Source organism: Diplotaxodon limnothrissa, linkage group LG18 (genome assembly GCF_057381915.1).
Source record: "Diplotaxodon limnothrissa isolate DT_005_m linkage group LG18, D_limnothrissa_male_GT1.1, whole genome shotgun sequence".
Taxonomy (NCBI): Eukaryota; Metazoa; Chordata; class Actinopteri; order Cichliformes; family Cichlidae; genus Diplotaxodon; species Diplotaxodon limnothrissa.
This window is the reverse complement of record NC_140613.1, coordinates 23,331,487-23,352,822: the sequence shown is the minus strand read 5'-3', so window position 1 is coordinate 23,352,822 and position 21,336 is coordinate 23,331,487. Positions and strand designations below refer to the sequence as shown.

At 41.0% G+C, this 21,336-nt stretch overlaps 1 protein-coding gene across 1 annotated transcript; it reads right to left on the bottom strand.

Moving 5' to 3' along the window:
- Positions 1–474: 474 nt before the first annotated feature.
- LOC146613628 (ceramide synthase 2-like) lies at positions 475–13,413 on the bottom strand. Its single transcript, XM_085379063.1, has 12 exons — positions 13,235–13,413; positions 12,362–12,479; positions 10,922–11,040; positions 10,662–10,719; positions 9,312–9,362; positions 6,525–6,617; positions 5,960–6,088; positions 5,286–5,395; positions 5,016–5,169; positions 4,629–4,737; positions 1,002–1,104; positions 475–547 (listed from the first exon to the last, which is right to left on the bottom strand). Exons 1-12 carry the CDS (start codon positions 13,399–13,401, stop codon positions 475–477), a joined length of 1,284 nt encoding a protein of 427 aa, XP_085235189.1. The 5' UTR covers positions 13,402–13,413.
- Positions 13,414–21,336: the final 7,923 nt, after the last annotated feature.

The window sequence follows — 21,336 nt, the reverse complement described above, 5'->3', positions numbered from 1 at the left end:
TTAAGTATAAGAACCAGTCCATTTACCATAATTTGCAGGTGCGACTAACTGACTCAAAACCCAAACTCAAAATGTAATACCTACCTACATTCAATAACGCTTTATTTTAAAAAAAAAAAAAAATTATAAATTCAATCCAGTAATATTATTTCAAAATAAAAATTAAAAACACAGGGTTGCTATGTTGTTGGTTTACTCTACAGACTGTAGATAAATCTGATGTGCTTTTGAAAAATATACTGGCCAACTTTATAATCTATTTTTTTCTTTTAATCATTCAGCTCATATTCACATCCTGATTAAGCTGAACTTTGGAAAAGATCTAAATATGGCAAAAAATGTGTTACGATCACGTTTTCTTCAATTTTGATGTTTAACACATTTCAAAATAAGAGGTAAAAAAGGTTTTCTTCAGTATTAAGAGTTTTATTCAATCTGATGGAGCATTTTTAACGGCTGGATTGTGTAATCAGATTACAGAATCCTCAGTCTGATGTTGCGGGTGTGTCCACACTTGATGGCACGTGGATGCAGACGAGCATAGCACCTAAGACGGATGACAGAAATCTTTAGATTAGTGAGATGGAATCTGTAGATCGCTGCTTTACTGAGGGCTGTGATATGTATCTGCTAACACTCAACTTGGAGCCATCAAAGCTCTGGGAGAGCTTACTCCCAGTCAACCTAAAATCTGCCACTGAATTTGATTCTGACAACTGTTCTTTGAAAGAGGAAAATTATTTAATCAGCCACTCAGTAATTATTTAGCCTTGCTAATAATGCATTTTTTCCTAAAAACCTCATGTGCATAAGGAGCAACTAAAGGTTTTACTTCTTCGGACCTTTCCCATGCACCCTGCAAAAAGATGAAATCAAGTGGAATCAGTTTTTAGCAATCCGCTCAAAACATCTTATCTTATCTTAGGGGAATTATCCCCTCACCTCTCTGAGAATGAGTTCAGTCTCGCTAATATTTGTGTGTGCTGGTTTTGTATACATACTTGCGGCAGATTATCCTGTCACAGTTGTACTTCTGAGCCAGCTGCTTCAGTGATGGCTCAATGATGCCCCCTCTCAGACGTAGGACAAGGTGAGGGTTGGAATCTGAGAGAAAGACATGGGTATATAACCATCAATGCAACTTTAAAACATTTAACAAACAGCAGTTTTCTTCCATCGTGGTGAAATCCACCTTTTTGGATGTTATATTCTGACAGGGTGAGTCCATCCTCAAGCTGTTTCCCAGCAAAGAGCGTGAGACAGTAACTTAATGGTTACAGCTACTGTGGGCATGTACTACTACATGCACAGAGCTTTGTTAGTTACACCAATCCAGTTATAAAGCAAAATGAATGTAGTAATACTGTGCACTGAGTTCCCAGACAAAAATGATCGTTTCAGAAGTTAAGGAGAAGAAAGTTTATAAGCTTTCTGTTCACCAGCCGCTCAGAAACTCAGTGAGCAGAGCGCTGTGAACAAGTTTTATCCAGTGCTTTGTTTTTAATCTGTCCTGCTGACACTGCTGCACAGAGGGAGTAACTAACGTTGGGATGAAACTCACTAACAGGTCGCAGATTAACTGCAAGTGTTTGCTATGATGAATGACACAAAGGTACAATAAGAATGAAATAATAATTATTGAAAAAAACAAATATAGAAGAAAAGAGGAAGAGAGAAAAGCGAGGACAATTAAGTTTCATGATTTAATCCAGTTAAATATTGTTTTTCAGAAATTCCTTCAACTTTATTCTACATATTTAATTAAAGACTAATAGATTTAAACTAAATAGAAAAGAAGAAGTCCTGCTCTTAGTAGCATTGATAATATAAGAATTAAGGCAAACACTATTGATTAATAAAATATGAGTCATCATTAAGCCCACATGAGAAACAATAAAAGAGAGAAGTTGAGCTTTTTCTTGTGAACAAACTGAATGGATGTATTCGCCTGAATCACTTCTAGAGTGAATCTTTCTAATCACCCATCAGGAGCTACGACATTTTATTCCAAAACAAAGGGCTCATGGAAAGACTTCCATCACAGACCATAATCCTTTTCGTCTCTTCTTCTGCTGGAACATTTGTAACTATGTGTGCATTTTAAAAAAACAACTCCTTCACGAGAGAGAGAGGTTTCACATAAAAGTGATATTATGGTCATTAAACATTTTTGCAATTCAAGTCTGTGGACCTCCTTAGTGTGGTTGTAGAAGCTGCCAGCAGATGGCGATGCACAACAGCGGTGATAGTGACACTGTTTAATCTACAGTACTGTGTCTGTGAAGGTTCTCGGTCATCCAGGTCATCATAGTCTAAGGTGCTCGGAAAAACCTCAGGAGTCTTCTCCAAGCACGGCATCCCAATGTACTTCAGACCCAGCAACACACTCAGCCAAAAACTGGTTCATCCCAAAGACAAAATTCCTAAACACAAACTCAAAAATGTGGTGTATGCTGTGCAGTGCAGCGAGGAATGCCCAGACCTCTACATTGGAGAGACCAAACAGCCACTTCACAATGCATGGCACAACATAGAAGAGCCACCTCCACAGGACAAGACTCGGCGGTGCTTCTCCATCTAAAGGACAAAGGTCACGCTTTCGAGGATGCCAAAGTTCACATTTTGGAGAGTTTGAAAGAGGACTGAAAGAAGACATCTCTGTCCACTGTGAGCGACCATCTTCGAACAGAGGCGGTGGTTTACGACACCAACTGTCGGCCATCTATAATCCAGTTCCCTTCCCAGACACCTTAACGCCCACTCTCATCCTGGGCCATCTGACCTCACACGAAAGTGGGTTTCACAATGAGCTCACCCCAAACCTTGGCTGATTGTGACCTACACCCGTCTTCACACCTCGGCTTGTGTAATTAGGTAGAGGATCATTAGGGGGTCCATGTCTCTCTTGGGGGGACACTCCCACAGGGCTTAAATCTGGGACTCTCCACCATTTGACCTTAGAACTGAAGAAGCTTCTTATGAGAGGTGAAACGTGTTCAAGCAACTTAAAGAAGTCCAGACGCTCCTTAGACTACAGTACTGTGCAGAACTCGTTAGCCACCCTTACTTATTTGTGTAAAGTGATCCTGGAAAAATAACACAAACAGTTCTCCAAGATTTCTGAAGATCTTTCAAAGTTTTTGTGTTTATTTAAGACTCTTATTACTGTTCTATAAATCATGAAAGCATTAAAAAGGCACCTAACCTAATGATGAATCAGTGACTGTATGAGATTTGATTTTTTGTTATAATCATTGGGATGAACTAGTGTTGTGTCTACACAGCTTACCAACAAAATAGTTTTTAATTGTATTTTTTGCCACTTAAACACATAATTTGTTCCAGAAATCTAAGAAAAATACATCTGGCACACAATGAAACACTATGAATCATGGACTGTCCTCCCCAGAGTCCAGGCCTCAACATTTTTCGAGCAGTGTGGGATTTTTTACACAGAGAACAGTACAAAAGGCAGCGAACATCCAAAGAAGAACTTTGAATGCCCTTCAAGAGGTTTAGAGCAATAAACTTTTTCCTTCTATGAATTTTTTCCACTTCTGCGTAAACACTTTTGACTAAATGGCTGCACCTCCACCCCATCTTCCTGGGTGGCTGAAGACTTTTGCACAGCACTTTAATTCTACAGAATCACATACTGAAATATTTTTCAAAATCCATCCCTCCATCCATTTTCTTCCGCTTATCCGGGGCCGGGTCAGGGAGGCAGCAGCCCAAGAAAAGAGGCCCAGACCTTCCTCTCCCCAGCCACCTCCTCCAGCTCGTCAGGGGGAACACCAAGGCGTTCCCAGGCCAGCCGAGTGATATAATCTCTCCAGTGTGTCCTGGGTGTGCCCCGGGGGTTTCTCCCGGTGGGACAGGCCCGGAACACCTCGCCCAGCCCAGGAGGCATCCTTGTCAGATGCCCGAACCACCTCAACTGGCTCCTTTCGATATGAGGAGCCGGTTGAGGTGGTTTTCAAAATCTTTAACCAAAAAAAGAAATAAAGGTAGAAAGACTAAATGATCATTTTATTTTCAGCATTTAAATGTAACAGTATTTTACAGTAATTAAAGAGCACTTCTATCTACGCATGAACATACATCAACCTGCTCTTTTGTTTCGATATTGGTTTATGTTCGTGTTAATAATCTCTGTTGTACTTTTAAATGTTTGCTTCGTGAGCCTAATAAATAAAAAGAAAACCGTGTGCAGTGAAGGCTACAGTGGACATTAGCAAGCACAAAACATTTCAAATGAAGGCTGCCGTCCCTCTTTAAAGACAGTGAATCACTATGGATCATTGTACAGCGTTACTGAGGCTCAGGATTGTGCTTCCTGTGTGTAGCAGGGCGCTATGACACCTGTTTTATGACACCGGCTTTAAAGAGAATGTTTTCTGCTTCAGTTTCTCACAGTTAAAAGTGAAGGACAGTAGCATCATCTGACTCACAGACACCGCTCTGACTGAACACACCCAGTTCACATTAGTAAAGGAAAACAACAGACGGAGAACGTTCCTACTGAGCTTTACGCATTCTGTCCACCACAGACGACCTGTGGTTGGCCAGGTTGTTAAGGACACAGCTGTTGGTGAGCATAGACAGTTTGGAGTTAAGAGAGTCTTTACTTTTCTCCCAGTAACAGTCAACTCCTGGGTCCTTGTTCTCCTCTCCCCCTTTTTCCTCCTCTTCCTCTTCAACCTCACTTTCTTCATCACTGCGTTCATCTTTTTCCAGCTGAGGAAGAAAACAGAAGGTTTCACACTACAAACTACGAAGAAGGTCCAAAAACAAATGAGTGGGTGACACTGATTTATTTTCTTGTGACCACAGGGCTGTGAATGAGGACATAAAGCTGACTGGTTCAGTTTTCTGGATGCTCCCTGTCGTCCTTTTAATTGGACTCTTTGCTTGTTTGCATCAAGTGGTATCACGTAAGAATTAGAACTGCAAAACAATTGAAAACATGTCAGAGACATCTCGTGACGCACTATAGCTTCACTGCTCTTTCTCACCTTGCCTTTCAGGAACTTATAGAGCATGTGCAAGATCAACTTGGCCCAGAAGATGTGCAGACCTTGCAGCACCATCAGCAGGATGTTAAAAAAGTAGTAGCCAGCAAAAGGCTCAAACACCTCCATGGACAGTACCAGGGTGGTGTGAATGATTCTGTAAGTAATCGAATAGCTAGAGTCAAGTTGCTGATGAGAGAGTTCAAATTCATCCACACTTCTTTTACAGTTATCGAGCAATTTAACGACAAAAAAAGGAGAATTATCTCTTACTTGCTGGGAAAAATCACCAGCCGAGTCACGAGGAAGATCACAGCGAACATAACAAACAGGGTGTCACACGATCTCCTCCAGCCAGCGCCGTAGTTGAACATCTTTGCAGGCTGCAGAAATAATAACCGTGCAATAAAGTCACATAGCAAATCCCAACAATAGTGCTATGTAGATATGGATAATAAAATAACAAACTAAATGTTTTCAGAATGGGGAAAAACAGCTCAGTCAAGTCAAGCAGAACACTAAGAACGCCTGCTGTTTTCTCATTTTCAGTGCAAAAATAAAAAGCATCAAGCAGCTCAGGTTTAGAAGCCTGATGTTATTCACAATTGTGTCTTTTGCACAGGTTAACAAAGGTCAGTCAGCACCGCTAGCTATCATGGCACAATCACAGGATCCTTCTGCTTCCTGCAGGCTACTGCAGAGGTCTTAGATAAATATTTTCTAAGAATAGCCTAAAGTGCAGTTTGAACTTCTGATTGTAGTTTGTACAGTCAGTTTTTCTCATTTCTTTCAATTTTCTACATTAATGTAGGATGTCTGGCCAAAGTGAATATTATATTTTTAAAGATTCCCAAGATGTTTTTTCCTGCACATGTAAAAAAAAAAAAATGACCGTAAATGACCTTTATTTTACCTTTAGAGCATAAATAAAAGGATCTGCAGGTTACCTCTAGCAGGATGTCAGAGGAGTCGTGGAGCAGCATGACCAAGGTGCCGATGCGAATGTAGTTGGCACAATAAGAGAAACTGAGCAGGAAGATGGTAGCCAAATGGTGGACGACCTGTTCCTTAAAATCCTGCAAAGGCAAACATGCAGTGAGCAAAACAAAAGAACCATCAGATGTCAACAGAAGACAGTCACTCATTAACCATGTGCTGGTCAGGTTTCTCATTAAAGCAGAAGTGAAGTGAGAGAAACATGAAATATGACCACAGTTAGACCAACATCATCCCAACAGCTAACTTCTGTAAAGGGCATCTGCTGCGTGAGACAGGAAGAAATCTGGCAACGCACTCTGTGGTGGAATGTGTGAAACATGCAACTCAGTCAGCAGCAATCTGTATATAAACTCTGGCGTATCTAAAAGGGCAGCGCACGCAGTGAATCAGCTGCTTTCAATGCAATGCTTGCGTAACAAAACGGGCCGTTCAATGCACAAGCGCTTCTGTTTAAATAAACACTTTGCTACGTGTCGCCGGGGCTGAACGCAGCCTGTTGTGTAACATCCTCACCTTCCTCTTGACATCCACAGAGATCCGAAGGAGCAGAGAGCCATAAAATCCCAGCTCCAGCATGTAGTACCAGTAGTGAGCTCTCTCCATGGGCTGAGGAGGACAAATATAAAGGTGATTTTTTTTATAAAATACCTGGACTTTAAATACTGGCAGAACAGTAGGGAGCACTGCACCTACACAGGTGGAGGATTTGAAATGTATTTATAAGCTTTTCTGTTTAAGAAAGGAAGGGAAACTATCATGAATAATTCTAGCGTGTCGCTATCCTTACACTTGCCACCGAAGCCTAAGAATCTGAGCAACTCATTTTGTTTTTAGTCCCACTAGGCGGTATAATGGATCACTCTTTGCCTATAAACTACAATTAGATGGATTGAAACTATTCTCAGCCATGACGGTATTTTTATTTATTTTTTCATACATATACATATATATATATATATATATATATATATATATATATATATATATATATATAAAAACACCCAGCACGCCCCTGCGGGCGGTTTATCCTTCAAGCTCGGGTCCTCTACCAGAGGCCTGGGAGCTTGAGGGTCCTGCGCAGTATCTTAGCTGTTCCCAGGACTGCGCTCTTCTGGACAGAGATCTCCGATGTTGTTCCCGGGATCTGCTGGAGCCACTCGCCTAGCTTGGGAGTCACCGCACCTAGTGCTCCGATTACCACGGGGACCACCGTTACCTTCACCCTCCACATCCTCTCGAGCTCTTCTCTGAGCCCTTGGTATTTCTCCAGCTTCTCGTGTTCCTTCTTCCTGATATTGCTGTCATTCGGAACCGCTACATCGATCACTACGGCCGTCTTCTTCTGTTTATCTACCACCACTATGTCCGGTTGGTTAGCCACCACCATTTTGTCCGTCTGTATCTGGAAGTCCCACAGGATCTTAGCTCGGTCATTCTCCACCACCCTTGGGGGCATCTCCCATTTTGACCTCGGGACTTCCAGGTTATACTTGGCACAGATGTTCCTGTACACTATGCCGGCCACTTGGTTATGGCGTTCCATGTATGCCTTGCCTGCTAGCATCTTGCACCCTGCTGTTATGTGCTGGATTGTCTCTGGGGCATCTTTACACAGCCTGCACCTGGGGTCTTGCCTGGTGTGATAGACCCCAGCCTCTATGGATCTTGTGCTCAGAGCTTGTTCTTGTGCTGCCATGATTAGTGCCTCTGTGCTGTCTTTCAGTCCAGCTTTGTCCAGCCACTGGTAGGATTTCTGGATATCAGCCACCTCCTCTATCTGCCGGTGGTACATACCGTGCAGGGGCCTGTCCTTCCATGATGGTTCCTCGTCTCCCTCCTCTTTCTTGGGTTTCTGCTGCCTGAGGTATTCACTGAGCACTCGGTCAGTTGGGGCCATCTTCCCAATGTATTCTTGGATGTTCGTTGTCTCATCCTGGACTGTGGTGCTGACACTCACCAGTCCCCGGCCCCCTTCCTTCCGCTTAGCGTACAGCCTCAGGGTGCTGGACTTGGGGTGAAACCCTCCATGCATGGTAAGGAGCTTTCTTGTCTTTATGTCAGTGGCTTCTATCTCCTCCTTTGGCCAGCCTATTACCCCAGCAGGGTACCTGATCACGGGCAGGGCATAGGTGTTGATGGCCCGGATCTTGTTCTTACCATTCAGCTGACTCCTCAGGACTTGCCTGACCCTCTGCAGGTACTTGGTGGTTGCAGCTTTTCTAGCGGCCTCTTCATGGTTCCCATTCGCCTGCGGGATCCCCAGGTACTTGTAACTGTCCTCTATGTCTGCAATGTTGCCTTCTGGTAGTTCAATCCCCTCAGTTCTGACTACCTTCCCTCTCTTTGTTACCATCCGACTACACTTCTCCAGTCCGAACGACATTCCAATGTCATTGCTGTATAGCCTGGTAGTGTGGATCAGTGAATCGATGTCTCGTTCACTCTTGGCATACAGCTTGATGTCATCCATGTACAGGAGGTGGCTGACAACTGCTCCGTTCCGTAGTCGGTATCCGTAGCCAGTCTTGTTAATGATCTCACTGAGGGGGTTCAGGCCTATGCAGAACAGCAGTGGGGACAGAGCATCTCCTTGGTAGATCCCGCACTTGATGGTGACTTGTGCTATGGGCTTGGAGTTGGCCTCTAGTGTTGTATATATATATATATATATTCTCGTATGTGTGGCACAATGTGTTTTACTTTCCATTTTTAGGGATTATTATGCTTACTTTTAGAAACTTGTAAATGTATTTATCATAGACTTTTTATACACATAATTTATTACGTATTATTATTATTAGTAGCAGTAAATATGAATATAAAATATTTTACTTTTCTAAATATAGAACCAGGATGCGTTAAATATCAAACTAATGCAGTTTCATGGCCAAAGTTAACGACCAAGCCAAATCAGTAACCGGGTAAATGTGTGATTCTTTATAATAAGCCGTTAATTATCAGGGCCTCTAATTCTTGGCTTGTTTAGATTTATCTAACCCCATCTTGAGTAACTGAATATAATCAAAGTTACACATGCACATATTTAACTTTTTAACTTCATTTCTGACATCCTGGCACTATATAAATAACCTGGTTAACTCTCTGTAGTTTGAATGCCGTACATGAATTTACTGTATTGTGCTTGTTTTACAGCTCCTCTGTAAAATAGGTGTAATTGGATTACCTATCCGTACACAGGTTACACTTTCAACATAAATAATGAGACTTTCACAACAGTTATTTTAATGGAGCACACTCTGTTTTACCAAAGTAGTCATGTGGTGTATGTAATGTTTTCACCTGAAATGGATACTGCCTCCAACATTCCCTGAGGTCCCAGAACCACGGTTTCTGCACAGACAGGGAAAAATTTAGAATAAACCTGAAGAGGTGGAAACGTATGAAAGGACAGAAATAACTTTCAGATTATCCCTCATAATGTCCTCCCGATTTCCACACCTGTTGTCCTCAGGGGTCAAAAATGACTCCATCTGGTTTGATTGATACTTAATTAATATGAAGTGGATTTTTCCCCCACTTTTAATTAAAACTTAATTCAAACATTTTGACACGATTTCTTTATTCCATTTCAAATTTATGTCTGATAAAACCTCATTTAAATGAAATGTGTCTTTGTTTTTGGGTAAAAAAAATAAATTAAATCATCAGTTATTGTGATTATCGTTTCACAACCAGAGTTGGTTTCTTTAACAGATGATCACAGACGGGTATATGTCAAAGTTAATTTAGGAAGCTGTTTTTAAACTACTTCAAGTTTTTCACTGGCAGCAAATAATCACATCTGTTGTCTTCTGGGGTCAAAAATGACCGCATCTGGTTTGAAAGCAATAAGTATAAAATATCATCCATCTCTGTGTTTCAAGGTTTTATACAACTTTATTCCAACTCATTACCTGACATCACATACTGCACATGTTTTTATCTCGTAGTTCCCCGGTTTACTTGGGATGTTCTGTTGGAACATTGATTATTCCTCCTCATTACACTAGAGGACAATATGTGCATTTCTTTACTGGTCATTCCTTTCCACAACATGGTAAAAAAAATTATCTCACAAGCCTCCAGTGCAATGGAGGCTTGTGAGATAATTTCTGTGTAGGTATTATTGTAGAGTCTACCTTACAATATGAAGCACCTTGATGCGACTGTTGTTGTGATTTGGTGCTGTATAATTAAAATTGAATTAAATGTAGAGCACCTGCCTCCTCATTGTGCTTCCTGTTTTGTTGTTGTTGTTATGAGCATTGCATGACCCCACACATCAGTGATCCAAGATGTTTGAAAGCAGTATGGTATGAAAATATGGCCCTTTGCAACACTTTTTACTTTGGGCCGTTTTTGACCCCCAAGGACAACAGGTGTTACAAAATCCAATAAAACCCCCATAAATAAATCAAATTACTTATTCCAACTTATTCCAATCATGCATAGCATAGTACTGAATAACTTCACTTATTTTCAGACCATTTAATGAATAAAAAACACATTTTTGATAGCAAAAGATTTCTTTTTGGGACAAAAATGACCCCAGGACAACACAAAGGTTAAATTGATTTTTTTTCACTCACTTATTGTTTTAGCATCAATAGTAGGAGTAAAATGTCATTGCTATAAAATGTTGTCACTCACATCAACCAGGCAGGACAATCCAGCCACAAAAGCTGTGAGGTAGAAGAAGAACCTCCAACTGAAAGACAGCGACTGAGATGAGAAACTCTGGCTATTTAAAAAAGCACTTTAAAAATGTAACCAGCCAAAGCTTTGGACAGTGTCAGAGTTCTTGCGAGCTTTTCCAGGATCGGTCATTGTGGAGACTGGTGGAGGATCTTCTATTGAAGGAACTCATCAGTAACTGGACAATGACGGAGGCGTGGAGGGGAAATACTTACGCAGCTTCACCAAACTTCTTGGTTTTAGACGGCTTGTCTTGGCTCCTGCGACGCTTGAACCACGTCTCTATTTGTCTCTGCGTTTTGCGGCACGACAGCATCAAGCCTTCCATTTCACTCTGAAACAAAAAACAGCACAGAATGAGTTGAGGTGGAGCAAGCGACGCTCGAATGCAACGTGTTCGTATTGTTCTTTTAAAACGTACTTTAAGAAGTTTGTAGTGCAGTAAAAGTAAGTGCGACGTGCAGGCTTCGATTTATTTCTCCTGTTCAAACCCATTTGAATATAGTTGACATCATTTTTGAGTATATTTATTTTATTATTTCTTATTAATGTTTACATATGTAGCATTCATTTCATTGTTTAGTGAAATTTGTTTAAATAATCTTGATCACATGTTCATTTTGCTTTCCAAAAACAAAATAAACTTAGTCAGAAACTTTCTATATGTATCTAAACAGTATTTTAAAAGTTATAACCTGTTACTATATTGTACATAACAAAGTCATAAAAAATAATGTGATATTTACATATCATTCTTTATATGCCTACAGTGGAAACAATGGCAGAAAGAAGCATAGTTTTAAATAGCTCTATATAGCATTATTAACATGTTGACCTTCAGATCAATCTACAGGGGTCAGAGGTCAAATGTGACCTGCTATTTCAAGTCTTTGTCTATATGTTAAAAGAACACACCACACTTGTAAGAATCATAGTTTCTAAGTTCCATCCATCCATTCGCTTCCGCTTATCCTTTTCAGAGTCGCGGGGGGCGCTGGAGCCCATCCCAGCTGTCATAGGGCGAGAGACAGGGTACACCCTGGACAGGTCGCCAGTCCAACACACAGGGACAGACAACCATTCGCACTCACATTCATTCGCACATTCACACCTAGTGGCAATTTGGATTATCCAATTAACCTATCCCCACAAGCTGCATGTCTTTGGACGGTGGGAGGAAGCCGGAGTACCCGGAGGGAACCCACGCAAACACAGGGAGAACATGCAAACTCCACACAGAAAGACCCCGGCCTGATGTTGGAATTGAACTCAGGACCTTCTTGCTGTGCGGCAACAGTGCTAACCACCGTGCCACCGTGCACCGTTTCTAAGTTATGAGGCTTTTTGTCAGTTTTCAGCCAATAAGTCATTAAGCTGACCCTCCATATTTCTTCAGTCTTTAGAGCAAAAGCAAATGTCTGCTGGACTCATTTCTATTTAGCCAGAAGCCTGTGAAAGGTCACAAGATGACCTTGTGGGGTTGTGTGTTTAATGCTGTGGGGGAAAGGGAAAACAAAGTGCCTTTACACACAAATTTAACTTTCAAATGAAAACACGCCAGTTTAATCATTTGAAAAACACCTGACTTTAAAGAAATACAAATTCAAAGACTAAGCCACGTGTTTGCATGCGTGCAGAGGCCTCCTCAGGCTCACCTGTGTCGGCTCTCTCCTGTTCTGGATGTAAAACGACTCCAGATTCGGCGATGGTGCAGCGGTCACTTGAAATCTATTCTTCACCCCAAGACACCTGGCCATGGGTGGGGCAACAAACCTGAGGGCAGAGAGAACAAAAGGTATCTTAGAAAGAGGACAGGGGATACTCGGGGTAGCAGTCACTGTTTAGCTGTAAATAGAGCGCTGGGTGACCAGCGTGTGACTGCACTTACATATGAATGCATTGTATTACCACTCACTTAGCAACACAACAGTTAAAAAACATTAGGTTAAAGCATTGTTACAAACCTGCAAACAAGCCTGCTTTTATTAGTTAATCATAGCCATGCATGATTTTTTTCCACTCCAGGAACATGAGATCATTTGACAATCACATGACATCTTAAGTATGATTAACAAGCAATTTGAGTCTCTTGACGCATCTTCTGCTTGTTTGCTCACAGCTAATATGTTAAATTACCTTCATTTAGGTTTGAACATCTCTAATTTTCTCCCTCATTTCATTTCTGTTTATCTTCCTCTCTAGTTTCCAGAGTCTTTCTCCCCCCATGCTAACAATGCCAGCTCCACTCACCAAAAACACAAAAACACCTGCTCACTGTCCCACAGCTCGGATCCTCTTACAAAGTCCTCTCTATTGATACTGTGGATGGCTATAGGAAGCAAATGCAGTGCGACTACTTTTTTCCCCAGTGGTGACAACGACTTCATATGATTGCTGTATTTTCGAAAAGACTTGTAAGTGCTGTTTCAGCTTCAGTGGAGTGAAATGTTTGTGTGCTCTGCTGCAGACCCTTCACTATCTCAAACACTCACTCACCCATTTCAAAACAAAGAAGGCCTGTGTGCTACCTTTCAAACATGTAGCGGAGGGCTACGAAGCCGAGGGCGAGGGGCAGAGCGATGAGAAGGTCCAGGGGTCTGGGGCGGTTGGAGTCCCCCATTTGTTCCATGTCTCTCCAGGTCACACCAGGAGGAAGCCAGTAGTCCTCCTTCCATAAATCAGGCAGCATCTCCATTTTTTTTCTGATGCACAGGTGAAGAAGAATAAGAGAACATGGTGGACAGAACAAAATAAGAATAGATTAGATTTACTGTCATTTAAAGGTATATAACTCAAACTGTGAAATTAAGTTTGGCATCTAATCTGAAGGGCAAATAATATACAATATACAACACACACACATAGACACAAATGCACAAACCAATTATATTATGTACAGTACACATTAGAGGTTTCCACACAGTTAAGCTTGAGCGCAAACAAATATGAATTCATCCAGGTATAACAGCAGGTGAGGTGTCACGTGAGAGAGACAGCAGCTACAACAAGAAGAGCACTATGTTGGTGCATCCTAAGCATCCTATGATCCTACATCTGTCACCTCAACTACAATATGTTATCAAAAATCAACAATAATAATAACTCTTAAATAAATAAAAATGTCCCACAATAAGAAAATTCCTGTCCTACAAGATCAGAATTAATCATCCTAACAACCATAAAGCACGGGTCAGGTGAATAACGATCTCTTTTAAACAAAGTGCAGAGAAATAGCCGACTGCACTTCAGTTGGTTGTTTCCATGGATAAACGCAGTAAGCTGCAATGAGACCGCCGAAAGAAACGGGATCCAGAGCAGAAACCTACCGACCAGGACCTCCGTGTGAATTACAAACCGAATTAATGAGGCAGGAATCTGAAAGAAAATCCAGCTTAAACCGAGATTTCAGGCTGAGCCCTGGGTGGCTGACGATGCGCCGTGGTGCTCCTGTGTCCTGAAGACGACAGCAGATCCGAGCCGCTCGGTCATCATCGATCTGCAACGGTTGTTAAGTCAGACGGGGTTTTAAAAAAAATGAAGCGGGAAAGGAAGCTGTGGGACAACCTTCAAAAGTAAAAGCCCTCGGAAGAGTATGTTGTAGCTTTTAGTAGTTTATTTACTTCGTTTTAGTGTCCCCCCCGATAAATTTGTATAAATATAGAGTAAATAAAGAAATATCACTTCTCTCTCTTTAAGTCCAAACTGAAAACTTACTTGTTCAAAATAACTTATCGCACGTAACCTCTTCACTCTACTATTTTCAATTTGTTTTATGTCTTATGCTTTTATGATTGTGTAAACTGTTTGCTTTTATGTCGCTTTTATTATTCTGCTGTCTACAGTGTCTTGAGTGTTTTGAAAGACGCTTTCAAATAAAATTTATTATTATTATTATTATTATTATTATTAATTAATGTAAGCATATTTTATTAACACCTCATGCTTTTTGACCTTTTGACCCACAGCCAAATACAGTCAGGTCGTGGTAGGTTCAAAAATGTAGCAGTGAACCTTTATTGTGAAGACTTCCGGTCTGCTCTGTCTGTCTGAATGATTGATAGCTGTGGGGGGACTGACGCACCAGGGGTGTCTCCGGCTCAGGGGGAATGATTCACAGTGTGAAGTGGGCTCTGTGGTTACCTTTTAAGTTATAGTGGGTGGGCAGGCTATTGCTGATTGCTTGCTACAATTTAAGCAGAAGGATAAGTGGTTACTAGCTGGGAAAGCAGGGATAGGCCTATTTTCAGTGTGCATGGTTTTTAACATATCAGGCCTTATAGTTGTTAACCTGTCATGATGTTCCACTATGTAACCATTATATGAATAACACAAACTGGGGCAACCATGGCACAAAAGCTGTGATCTATTCCATTTCATTACACTTTGTTTTACTGTAAAAACTGTTTGATTAAATCCTTGATTGAATATCATGGATGGGAAACATGCCTGATTACATTTCCCTCTACTCCTTAGTAGATTATTCTCATGGCAGACTTCTCCCGGGTCACCAGCTCTCTCTGGGAAAGCAGCTCCAGAAACCCATTGCAACGAGCTTCGAAGGTAAGCACACCTCTCTGTGCTTACCTTCTTTGTGGCGCTGCACTCCAAAGACTTAATTCCCCCTTTTTAAGAGTTCAAATATTTCCATTATGTAAATATTTAAAAGTTAAGCTTTAGGTGTCAACTGTCAAACAAAGAAATGAATGTAAATCAGTGGGAATCCTGGTACGCGCAGGTGTGTTTTTCTGTGTATTTCATGTTTGCATATTCAGGAAGGTTTGATCTGATCTGCATTTAGTTGGTATGTTCTTGAGCTGGAAAAAAGGACAGCTGTTAAAAGGTCAGACGTGAAATATATTAAAATGAGAGTCAGTCATATCACCTGAGCCAGATTTGAGGCAATGTTTTGTGTGTGTGATCCAGACGTATTTGCATGTTTGTGTGCATGTGCACATGTGTTTTTCTGCAGACAGTCTGCGGGAGGGTGAAGGGAACTGAATGCCTTTTTTGTGTTGGCAAGGAAGTAAATTGTCAGAACTCAGTGAAGCAAAATCTGTCGAGCTCAGTTCGACACTAATGAGGTCGGGGTTGTTATACAGTGTTTCCAACCATCTGTTGGACTGCACTGGACTGTTTTGGTCAGGTTAGAGAAGTCTGACTGCACTCTTTGTGCTAAATCTCTAACAAGTTCCCCACTGAGTAATTAATAGAATAGAATAGAATAGAATTCAACTTTATTGTCATTGCACATGCACAGGTACAGGGCAACGAAATGCAGTTTGCATCCATCCAGAAGTGCTTTAGTGATATAGATATATTACAATATATATTAGCAATAATATAGATATGTGAGTATATTACAGAAATGGGTCTAAGGCAGCTATATTAAGGCAGCTATATTGACTAATAAATTGCTGTGAGCAGTTCAGTTCAGGGAGATTCCAGCTGTACATCTCAGCTCTGTTCTCTGGATTTGGCTCAGTGGTACTTTGAACTAAAAGCTAAAAGCACTGGACGAGATCATATATGCAGTAGCATCTTATTTTAATATGTTTCCAATGTTTCCAACTTTTTCACTCTCCAAAAGACACGGGACCAAATTTTATGACGACTCCAGCAGTTCCCATTGTTGTATTGTAGGTTCTTCACCTTACAATATAAAGTGCTCTGAGGTGATGGCTGCCGATGAATTGAAATGTCATAGAACAAGAGGCAAGGTAGACCCTTGACAGGTCACCAGTTAACCTAACATGCTGGGAGGAAGCCAGAGTGCCCAGAGAGGACATACAAACTCCACAGCAAAAGGCCCCAGCTATCCTATAGTTTCAAACCCAGGACCTTGTCGCTGTGATGCAACAGTGCTAACCAGCACTCCACTGTGCCTCCCTGGGGATCACAGTAGTCATTAGGATTAATCCTCTAGACACCCTGGTTGTCAGCAGTTCATCTAATGCTCACTCAAAGTGGTGGACCAGAGGCAGACAAACCCTAGATCAGTGCTGCTTTTTATCTATACAGTACTATACAGATTTTCTATATTCTTTGACGAGAGCACGGGCAAAATGAAGTCCACAGAGAGAGTCTATATTTTATCCTTCTGAATAAAGGATTGTAGATGACCATGTGGTGTTTCTGAAAGTTATACGTTTCTTATTTTCCATTTTATCCAAAATGTGTGTGTGTGTTTGTTTGTGTGCTTCCTTGGTGCTGCAAAGCTGTTTGAACATAGATTGTTGTTCTCCAAGTAACCAGGAGAGGTCAGAAACTGAAGCAGAAAATCTGACAGGAAGGGGAAAGTTGGAAGTAAAAGGAAACCTCTGGGAAATTAATGGCATTGCCTTCAGGAAGTAATTTTAAAAATGATTCCACCTCAACTGAAATGGAGTCTTTTTAATCCATGGGAAGGAATACTATTAATTTTCATCACAAGTCCAGCCGTCTCCCTGTAACCGAATCACACATTGAATGTCCTAAAACTCTTTGTTATAGCCACAGTACAGGAAGGCAGTTTATTTTAAATTTTATACACATTACATGATCAGTTTCTAGCTGTTGCATAAGAAGAACATGACATATAAAGATATGCGCATGTGTATTTGACTGGTTGTTAATTATGTTAGCAGGATGGAGAGCTGTATTAGACATGTGAGCATACAGTGTTTCTACGGAGTGATGATGTCATTTTGATCATTTCAAAGTAAGAGTTTTAAACTGAACTACATGTCAGAGCTACGTTACTGTGCAAGCAGCTAAAAAGTGGTTTGTTTAGAAACTTAGAAAGAACGCCACTGCAAAAACATTTCATTTGGAGGTTCATCTGGTACAATTAGGTTCCACCCTACTCTGTGTATCTCTTTGCAAGCCCCTAACTGATTATTCGATTGATGTCCCTCGCACTAAATCTTCCTGCTATCGATTTTAGCACAGCAACAAGGACAGCCTTTGCACAGGAAAGGTTCATGTGTATGAGTTAGTAGCTGACATGGATTTGTGTGCATGTAGTTAAGTGCAGTTTGCAGATCTGTAAATGAATTAGTGTTTCTAAAAGCAGGGCAAGACGAAAGCTTTTATTTCATTTTAAAAAATGAATTCCACTTTCATTCTTTCTTCTTCTTTTTTTAACAAGCGAGTGTGCACGTCCAGTAAGTTTGATCACAAACAGCAGTTTGATATTTCAGTCTTTAATCATTATGGAAACAGAAAAATCAGTGAAATATCAATACTAGCCATTATTTATAAAGTCTTTCAGAGCCACGTTTCAAAGGGCTTTACAGTATAACACGGACAGAAACAATATAAAACAAGAGGCCAAAGGAGCAGTATTAGTATGAAATAGATCTATTTTTACAGGTACTGTTGAACAGATTTGGCTGGTGTTTCACTGGATGGGGCCTAAAGCCAAAAAGGATTAGCGGGAGGACATTGGTGCACTTGCATTTCATAATCAGAACTTTATATGACACACATTCAATCAGAGCTGTGAGCCTCATAAGCCTTTTAAAGGGATGGTGACGTGAAACAGCAAAACCCCGAAGAAAATTTTGTGATGTTTATTCATTATAAATGTAGCTTTTATAGACATTGAATTTAGGACAAAGTGAATTTGAAAAGAAAAAGATATAAATAGAAGCTAAAGCTCAATTTCAGAAGGAAATCTAAATTACATCTTTAAAAACAGGTGCTTTGGTTAACTGGTCAAGAACTTTACCTGAGGGTCATCAGAGTGGTGGCACAAAAGCCACCAAATGTCCAGCATGAGTCAAAGCTGATTTAGAAAAAAATCAAGTTTACAGTTTCAAGCAAACTCAGACCTTCTTTCCTGATCTTTTCAATTAAACTAATCCAGCCTTTTACCTAATAATCATAGAAAGCATATGCTCCTTTTTTCTAAAGCTCTTGCAAGTGAGTGCAGTTGTGTCTAAATGATTTCCATGTCTATCCTAAACTCATTTAGTTTCTCTCTTATTTGATCAGGACATCTCCTGCGGAGATCTGCTTTCTGGAATTTGTAAAAGAAAAAACAAAACATTATAGAATTATAAAATGACATGATGAGCACGAGTCATGAAGAAATGCGGAGATATGGATCCTTCTCTTCCTGCAGCGTCTGTCACTGAAAGCACTGTACATAACACACACACACACTTAATGTCTGTAAAGTAAAATGGAAACTGGGCTTCTGGTGTTTCTGCTTGTTCTCTGTGCTGTGCTGCATTTTGCCCTCATACAGTTTCTGTTCAGTGCTTTCATATTGTTATGCAATAAGGACTGAGAGCTTCCTTTTACACCAGGAACCGAGCTTTTCACTGGATATTTCTCTCATCCCTAGCCGCTTCCGCTGTTACACAATGGCGTAATCAAACTGTGCTCTGTCGAGACCTTCCTTGTGGTCCGTCCACGATGACGATGGCATGCTGCTGTAAGGATCTAAAATGATGCGGACACAACGAACCACGAGGAAGAGCAGCAGCAGCACGAGGAGGCCAACAAAACACAGGGCTGATCCTTGTTCTGGGTGACCCGGCACGGGCTGCAGCACGGTGGGGCCCCGGGGATACCCGGGCGGAGCTGGAGAAGAAACATCATAGTCCATGAGCCAGTAGTTTGTGTTGCTCATCTTGGAAGTGAGGGAATGTTTTTGGAGTTTGAAATCGCTTAACTAAATGACTGTTTCTTTGCAGTCAGAAGCTCTGAGGAGTGGCACTGCTCCACATAGCCGTCTTTGTTAATGTTCGTGGTTTCTAAACATGGAGGAAGCTCACGTAGTGAAATCTGGCAGCTAATAGCTGACTGAGCTCAAATGCAGTGTTTTCCACAAGCCGCAGGGCAACAGAAATAACATAGCACAAATTAGCAGTGCAAATTAATCAGTCCTCTGGTAAATGGTGTGGCAAGCTGGGGCATGCTCAGCATGGCAAATTAGACTGAACTGGCTGGTGTTGGCATGATCCCTATATAGCACTCATTTGTTCTCAAGAGATCTAAACAATACAAAAGTAGAGGTCCCTGATTTATTTATTCTGTGTAATCCTCCGTTATTGGTCAATATTTTAACTGTCATCCAATAGCAGCTCTCTGGAAGCCTTTATTGTAATTACAAAGTGAGTATAAATCTCAGCTGAGTGACTGAAGATGTCCCATGGATCAATCAAAGTGCCTGCTGGCTGGAAATGATGTGTGTCGTGCTGCTTCACAGAATTATTTTGCATTCAAATTGTTTTGACTGTGTCGGCCTGGTTACTGAGCAAAGCTTGTATTTTTGTGTCTATTTCTTCATCCGGAGTCACGAGGAGCTTTTTCATTTGGGGTTTCAGTCATCAGGATACCTAAAAGGAAAAAAGAAGCAATAAAAACTCGGTAAATTTCCAGTATGCACTTCCTAGATGTAGAGAAAACCCACTGATTCAGGATTCGACCAGGGTTAAATTTTATTTGTTTGTTTCTGGGCACCAAGTGAATATTTTGGGGGTTTTCCTGCAAGCACAAAAAAAATTGTGTGAGAAAAACAATCTCTCCTGAATTCAGATATAGCTTAGTAGAAGATAAATAAATCAGGCACTGATGAGGGGAAAGAAAAAGAAATATGGAGAAAACCCTTAGGGAGTTGCTGCACTCTTGCATGGATACACCCTGCACAGCTTCTTTAATGGAGAGACATTTTCCTGCGATAGGTGAATTCCCCCATCAGCAGATTCTATTCCAGGAGGTTTCCTCTTCCTCCTTAAGACCCCGCAGATCCTCACAAAGACACGCTGATAGCACTCTTGCTCACCCAATGATGGGACTTAAGGGCATAGTGAAGGTTTAATAGGGGACCTTTGGACACAATGAAAGAAAGTGCCTGCCTCAGTATCAATTATCAAATGGCCTGTGGTTGCATCAGGTCTGGACAGCACGGAATAGCCATGTGTAGAAGAAGAAGAAAAGAGGCTAAATAGGCAGGACGGGCTCGGCAGTCAATAGAGCGGACATAACGTTTACACGGCAGGACAGAAATCACTTTGAAAAAAGGCTGATAATGAAAACAGGGATAGCAGTTTCTCACCATTTCCATTTTTTTAAGGATTCGATTGATTTTTAGCAGCTGGCTGTAAACACAAAAGAAGATTAACTGGATTTAAAAGTTAAAGATTTGCTTTCTCTTAAATCCTTTTGAGCAGTTGCCCTGACAAAATACACTTTAACCAGTAGTTATGCAACACAACCAAAGTTATGGCTCTCTGGAGCACAGCTTTACCAGTTTCCTAAATGCATGAGGTAGGAATCACTCAGCACTTTGCATCCTTTCCCCACCTTTATTTAAATCAAGGCGTGAGACAAAGCACTGATTATCATATATGTGGGTCTGTCGCAGGTCTGGGGTTTCAAAGATGTGACCAGAGAAGTCATGTTTTATGTTTTTAGGTCATTCCACAGCTCTGCAGATTAGCCAAGGTCATAATGACAAACAAACAGCAACAGATCCAAGAGCACAGGTGAAAATTCATTTTCCCTGAGAATCAAAGCAAACACAAAAGCTTTAAAGAATATAAAAGAATAAGCCACATCAATTTCATGGATCACTGATCTTCATAGCGAGACCTGCTTTGGTTCCTAAACAGCACATAAATCACACTTTATTGCCTGACCA